The sequence below is a fragment of the Emiliania huxleyi genome (assembly GCF_000372725.1).
Source record: "Emiliania huxleyi CCMP1516 unplaced genomic scaffold EMIHUscaffold_411, whole genome shotgun sequence".
In the NCBI taxonomy this organism is placed as follows: domain Eukaryota; phylum Haptophyta; order Isochrysidales; family Noelaerhabdaceae; genus Emiliania; species Emiliania huxleyi.
In genome coordinates this window covers 68,819-75,293 of record NW_005198894.1, presented here as the reverse complement: position 1 = coordinate 75,293, position 6,475 = coordinate 68,819, and the positions used below count along the sequence as shown (strand labels likewise).

The following is a 6,475-nucleotide window of genomic DNA, read 5'->3' as shown; positions in this document are numbered from 1 at the left end:
CGGCGGCCGGAACTGAGACAAGCCGACCGGCTGCATGCTGCGCCGCCTCGATCCGGCCTCCTCCTCCTCCTCCTCCTCCTCCTCCCCGCTCCGGCGGCTCAAACCCGGAGGCGATGACTGTGACGATGATCTCATCGCCGAAACTGTCCTCCGACGTCGAGGCGCCTGATTCAATTAATTAGTGGGGCGTAGTGAACGAATCTAATCAGTGCCGAAACTGCCTGTCTGACGTCGAGGCGCCTGATTCAATTCATAAGGCGCGTCAATTCGGACCTGCTCGTTTAGCTTGCTGCCGTCCGGAGTCGAGGCGCCTGATTCAACTCATTAATGAGGCACTTAATTAAGGAGCTCGCGGTGCCAGCGCTGCCGACTGACGTCGAGGCGCCGAAGATGACTTGCGCGTCCTCATCCGCGATCTCCGCCAGCAAATCGCCCACCCTCCGCACCTAGTTGGTTCGTCCATCGGTGAACTAACGAACCGTCGCGATCTCCGCCAGCAGATCGCCCACCCTCCGCACCTAGTTGGTTCGTCCATCGGTGAACTAACGAACCGTCGCGATCTCCGCCAGCAGCTCGCCCACCCTCCGCACCTAGTTGGTTCGTCCATCGGTGAATTAACGAACCGTCGCGATCTCCGCCAGCAGCTCGCCCACCCTCCGCACCTAATTCGTTCGTCCATCGGTGAATTAACGAACCGTCGCGATCTCCGCCAGCAGATCGCCCACCCTCCGCACCTAGTTGGTTCGTCCATCGGTGAACTAACGAACCGTCGCGATCTCCGCCAGCAGCTCGCCCACCCTCCGCACCTAGTTGGTTCGTCCATCGGTGAACTAACGAACCGTCGCGATCTCCGCCAGCAGATCGCCCACCCTCCGCACCTAGTTGGTTCGTCCATCGGTGAACTAACGAACCGTCGCGATCTCCGCCAGCAGATCGCCCACCCTCCGCACCTAGTTGGTTCGTCCATCGGTGAATTAACGAACCGTCGCGATCTCCGCCAGCAGCTCGCCCACCCTCCGCACCTAATTCGTTCGTCCATCGGTGAATTAACGAACCGTCGCGATCTCCGCCAGCAGATCGCCCACCCTCCGCACCTAGTTGGTTCGTCCATCGGTGAACTAACGAACCGTCGCGATCTCCGCCAGCAGATCGCCCACCCTCCGCACCTAATTGGTTCGTCCATCGGTGAACTAACGAACCGTCGCGATCTCCGCCAGCAGATCGCCCACCCTCCGCACCTAATTGGTTCGTCCATCGGTGAATTAACGAACCGTCGCGATCTCCGCCAGCAGATCGCCAGCCCTCTCCGCACCTCTTGCAGCGACACCGACGGCCCGCCTAATTATTCGATCATTAACTATTAATTATGAGATAATTAACCTCTTGCAGCGACACCGACGGCCCGCCCTGCACGGCGTACACCAGCCCCCGCACCTAGTGAATCGAGTCACTCATTCATGAATCAAATCATTAGGCCCTGCACAGCGTACACCAGCCCCCCTCCCAATCGTTGACTCATTAGTCAGCTAACTATAGCAAAAAGCACCTGCCGCAGCTCGATGTCTAGCAGCGGGGAGGAGATCGCAGCCCGCGCGGCCTCGGACGCCCGGTCGGGGCCTGAGGCGCGCCCGACGGCGACCAAGCCGAGGCCGGCGCCGGAGATGACGGCGCGCAGGTCGGCGAAGTCGACGTTGATTAGCTGCGAGGAGGAGAGGAGGGAGGCGACGCCGAGGATCGCCTGGTTAATAGGTAATCCGTTCGTTGATTAGCTGCGAGGAGGAGAGGAGGGAGGCGACGCCGAGGATCGCCTGGTTAATGGGTAATTCGTTCGTTGATTCGTTCATTCAGGAGAGGAGGGAGGCGACGCCGAGGATCGCCTGCCGCAGCACCTCGTCGGCCGCGTACAGCGTCTCCGTCACCTATTAATGAAATAGTTAATTAATTATTGGGGAATGAATTCACTATGCCGCGTACAGCGTCTCCGTCACCGACGTGCCCGGAGGAAGGATGGTGGCGAGCCTGTTATTAATTGGTTACTAATTATGTAATTAGTGATATGTCACCGACGTGCCCGGAGGAAGGATGGTGGCGAGCCTGTTATTAATTGGTTATGAGTTATGGAATTAGTTATTTATTATGTCACCGACGTGCCCGGAGGAAGGATGGTGGCGAGCCAGCCGAGATGCAGCCGAGATATAGACGAGATGCAGACGAGATGCAGACGAGATGCAGCCGAGATGCAGCCGAGATGCAGCCGAGATGCAGCCGAGATATGGGGGAGAGATTGCCTGTCGTTGTCGACGTGTATCAGCAAGTCTGCCGACGGCGCCAGCTGCGCCATCGCCTCCGCCGCCGCCGCGCCGCGCACCGCCCCCTCGAAAGCGAAGGGGGTAGTCACGACGGCAATAGTGAGCGCGCCTGTTCCAGATTAAATACTAGTTAACGAATCAGTGACTCATTAATGGGGGGGGGGGGGGTGGCGACGGCGACAGTGTGAAGGGAGACCAGCTGCAAGTGTGAAGGGAAACCGGGGTCGTGCGTTTATGTGAAGGGACACAGCTGCAAGTGTGAAGGGAAAGCAGCTGCAAGTGTGAAGGGAAACCGGGGTCGTGCGTTTATGTGAAGGGACACAGCTGCAAGTGTGAAGGGAAACCGGGGTCGTGCGTTTATGTGAAGGGACACAGCTGCAAGTGTGAAGGGAAAGCAGCTGCAAGTGTGAAGGGAAAGCAGCTGCAAGTGTGAAGGGAAAGCAGCTGCAAGTGTGAAGGGAAAGCAGCTGCAGGTGTGAAGGGAAAGCAGCTGCAAGTGTGAAGGGAAAGCAGCTGCAGGTGTGAAGGGAGAGCAGCTGCAAGCGTGAAGGGAAAGCAGCTGCAAGTGTGAAGGGAAAGCAGCTGCAAGTGTGAAGGGAAACCGGGGTCGTGCGTTTATGTGAAGGGAAACAGCTGCAAGTGTGAAGGGAAAGCAGCTGCAAGTGTGAAGGGAAAGCAGCTGCAAGCGTGAAGGGAAAGCAGCTGCAAGTGTGAAGGGAAAGTAGCTGCAAGTGTGAAGGGAAAGCAGCTGCAAGTGTGAAGGGAAAGCAGCTGCAAGTGTGAAGGGAAAGCAGCTGCAAGTGTGAAGGGAAAGCAGCTGCAAGTGTGAAGGGAAAGCAGCTGCAAGTGTGAAGGGAAAGCAGCTGCAAGTGTGAAGGGAAAGCAGCTGCAAGTGTGAAGGGAAGAGGCACCGAGTCTCTTGGCGGTAGCGGCGACGACGGGGGCGGCGCCGGAGCCGGTGCCTCCGCCGAGCCCCGCCGTGATGAAGACGAGGTCGGGGGGAGAGCCCTCCTCGCCCAGGGAGAGCAGCGACGCCTGGTGAAGGCAATGGTTCAGTGAGTAAGTAGGTGATGGAGGCGACCCCTCCCCCCCCAGGGACAGCAGCGACGCCTCGACCTCGAGGAATCTCAATCTCGTGTGATCTCGTGCAATCTCGAGCAGCCTCGTGCAGCCTCGTGCAATCTCGTGCAATCTTGTGCAATCTCGCCTCGATCTCGCGGATCGACGCCGCCGCCGCCTCGCCGCCCCTCGCCGGCTTGCCCCCCGCGCCTAATCAATGATTAATGGACTGTTAACGACAACTGTCAATGACACGTCCTCTCGCCGGCTTGCCCCCGCGCCGCGGCCACGCAGCGTCGAGGCGCCTGAATGAGTGAATTGAGCGTTAATTCATTAATAACTATTCAATCGAACGGCCACGCGGCGTCGAGGCGCCTGAATGAGTGAATTGAGCGTGAATTCATTAATAACTATTCAATCGAGCGGCCACGCGGCGTCGAGGCGCCCAGCAGGATGCGGTTGGGCATGTCGGACGACCAGAGCGCCTGAGAGATGGGGAGATGTGGGGAGATGTGGGGAGATGTGGGGAGATGTGGCATGTCGGACGACCAGAGCGCCTGAGAGATGTGGGGAGATGTGGGGAGATGTGGGGAGATGTGGGGAGATGTGGGGAGATGTGGGGAGATGTGGGGAGATGTGGCAGCGCCTGCTCGTCCGTGTTCAGCGCGAGCAGCTCGAGCCTGCGGGAGGTATGGGGAGAGATGGGGAGGTGTGGGGAGGGGTGGGGAGAGATGGGGAGGTGTGGGGAGGTGTGGGGAGAGATGGGGAGATCTGTTCAGCGCGAGCAGCTCGTGCCTGTCGCGCGCCCATGCAGGCAGCCGCGCCAGCGCGTTGCAGCCACCGCCGCCGACTCCGACAAGCGTGATGGAGGCGGGGCCGTCCTGCAGGAGAAATGAACTAATCATTAATGATGAACCCCCCTGCGACCAGCGTGGCGGAGGCGGGGCCATCCTGAAAGAAAGTCATTAACAATGAATCACGGATGAATACCCCTGCGACCAGCGTGGCGGGAGGCGGGGCCATCCTCGTCGCACTGCACAAGCAAGCTGGCGGCGTCCTGCACGGCGTGCACGGCGCCTGATCACGCAATGAGATGACTGGCTGATGATGCAGCAGCAAGCTGGCGGCGTCCTGCACGGCGTGCACGGCGCCTGATCACGCAATGAGATGACTGGCTGATGATGCAGCAGCAAGCTGGCGGCGTCTTGCACGGCGTGCACGGCGCCTGATCACGCAATGAGATGACTGGCTGATGATGCAGCAGCAAGCTGGCGGCGTCCTGCACGGCGTGCACGGCGCCTGATCACGCAATGAGATGACTGGCTGATGATGCAGCAGCAAGCTGGCGGCGTCCTGCACGGCGTGCACGGCGCCTGATCACGCAATGAGATGACTGGCTGATGATGCAGCAGCAAGCTGGCGGCGTCCTGCACGGCGTGCACGGCGCCGGCGGAGGGCGCGGCTAGCGCGACCTATTCAGGCGGCGATACGAATAAGGTCAATAAGAGCGACAAGAACGGCATAGCAGCATAGCGGCTAGCGCGACCTATTCAGGCGGTGATACGAATGCGGTCAATAAGAGCGACAAGAACGGCATAGCAGCATAGCGGCTAGCGCGACCTATTCTCAGCAGAATAGGGTCAATAAGAGCGACAATCACGGCATAGCAGCATAGCGGCTAGGGCGAGGCCGGAGTGACGACTGGATCCGACATGCCACATCTCCCCATATCTCCCCATATCTCCCCATATCTCCCCATATCTCCCCATATCTCCGGCTAGCGAGACCGGAGTGACGACTGGCTCCGACATGCCGCATCTCCCCATATCTCCCCATATCTCCCCATATCTCCCCATATCTCCGGCTAGGGCGAGGCCGGAGTGACGACTGGCTCCGACATGCCGCATCTCCCCATATCTCCCCATATCTCCCCCTATCTCCCCATATCTCCCCATATCTCCGGCTAGCGAGAGGCCGGAGTGACGACTGGCTCCGACATGCCGCATCTCCCCATATCTCCCCATATCTCCCCCTATCTCCCCATATCTCCCCATATCTCCCCATATCTCCGGCTAGCGAGACCGGAGTGACGACTGGCTCCGACATGCCGCATCTCCCCATATCTCCCCATATCTCCCCCTATCTCCCCATATCTCCGGCTAGCGAGGCCGGGGTGACGACTGGCTCCGACATGCCGCATCTCCCCATATCTCCCCCTATCTCCCCCTATCTCCCCATATCTCCCCATATCTCCGGCTAGCGAGACCGGAGTGACGACTGGCTCCGACATGCCGCATCTCCCCATATCTCCCCCTATCTCCCCATATCTCCGGCTAGCGAGACCGGAGTGACGACTGGCTCCGACGGCGGCGTAAAGGCGGGGACAACGCCGTTGACGCCGACCACGTGAACGCCGTTCACACCTCCGCTGTTGCCGTTCACAGCGCCGTTGGCAGCGCCGTTGGCAGCAGCGCCGTTAACCCCGTTGGCAGCACCGCCGTTGCCGTTGCTCTGCTGGCAAGGAGCGTGCTGGGGCGGCCGGGAGGAGGCGGCGGCGCGGGCGGCGCTGGAGGCGGCGCGCTGGTCCGCCGGCGGCGAGATGGTGCGACCGTCGACTCGGACCTGGTAGAGTGGCATTAATTAATGAATTAATTAATTAATTATTAATTATTAAGACTCGGACCTGGTAAATTATTATTATTATTATTGTTATTATTATTATTGTTACTCGGACCTGGTAGAGTGGCATTAATTAATTAATTAATTAATTAATTATTATTATTACTCGGGCCTGGTAGATTGGCGGCGGCGGCGCCGCCGCGCCGTTCCGCCGCCCCGCCCCGCCCCCGCCCCCCGCCCCACTCGCCCCGTTCGCCCCGTTGACGCCGTTTGCCCCGTTAACACCGTTAACGCCGTTGACGCCGTTGACGCCGTTGGCACCGTTAACACCGTTAACACCGTTGGCGCCGATGATACCGTTAGCGCCAGTCGCCCCGTTGGCCCCGTTGGCCCCGTTGGCCCCAACCCGCCCGTTGGCGCCGTTTGCGCCATTCAGCCCGCCGGCGCCATTCGCGCCGTTAACACCGTTCGCTCCGCCTGGAGACGTG

The 6,475-nt window shown here is 59.7% G+C and overlaps 1 protein-coding gene across 1 annotated transcript in view; it reads right to left on the bottom strand.

Moving 5' to 3' along the window:
- Positions 1 to 281: 281 nt before the first annotated feature.
- Positions 282 to 6,475, bottom strand: part of EMIHUDRAFT_118604 (hypothetical protein) — a gene marked incomplete at both ends in the record, with an annotated part of 7,134 nt that continues 940 nt past the window's right edge. Inside the window, 21 exons of the mRNA XM_005769675.1 lie at positions 282 to 446; positions 480 to 518; positions 552 to 590; positions 624 to 662; positions 696 to 734; positions 768 to 806; positions 840 to 878; positions 912 to 950; positions 984 to 1,022; positions 1,056 to 1,094; positions 1,128 to 1,166; positions 1,200 to 1,238; positions 1,381 to 1,434; positions 1,547 to 1,738; positions 1,890 to 1,919; positions 2,369 to 2,418; positions 3,221 to 3,344; positions 4,210 to 4,249; positions 4,737 to 4,840; positions 5,712 to 5,990; positions 6,052 to 6,102. Coding sequence (XP_005769732.1) covers positions 282 to 446; positions 480 to 518; positions 552 to 590; positions 624 to 662; positions 696 to 734; positions 768 to 806; positions 840 to 878; positions 912 to 950; positions 984 to 1,022; positions 1,056 to 1,094; positions 1,128 to 1,166; positions 1,200 to 1,238; positions 1,381 to 1,434; positions 1,547 to 1,738; positions 1,890 to 1,919; positions 2,369 to 2,418; positions 3,221 to 3,344; positions 4,210 to 4,249; positions 4,737 to 4,840; positions 5,712 to 5,990; positions 6,052 to 6,102 — 1,518 coding nt within the window. The remainder of the gene's footprint in view (positions 447 to 479; positions 519 to 551; positions 591 to 623; positions 663 to 695; positions 735 to 767; positions 807 to 839; positions 879 to 911; positions 951 to 983; positions 1,023 to 1,055; positions 1,095 to 1,127; positions 1,167 to 1,199; positions 1,239 to 1,380; positions 1,435 to 1,546; positions 1,739 to 1,889; positions 1,920 to 2,368; positions 2,419 to 3,220; positions 3,345 to 4,209; positions 4,250 to 4,736; positions 4,841 to 5,711; positions 5,991 to 6,051; positions 6,103 to 6,475) is intronic.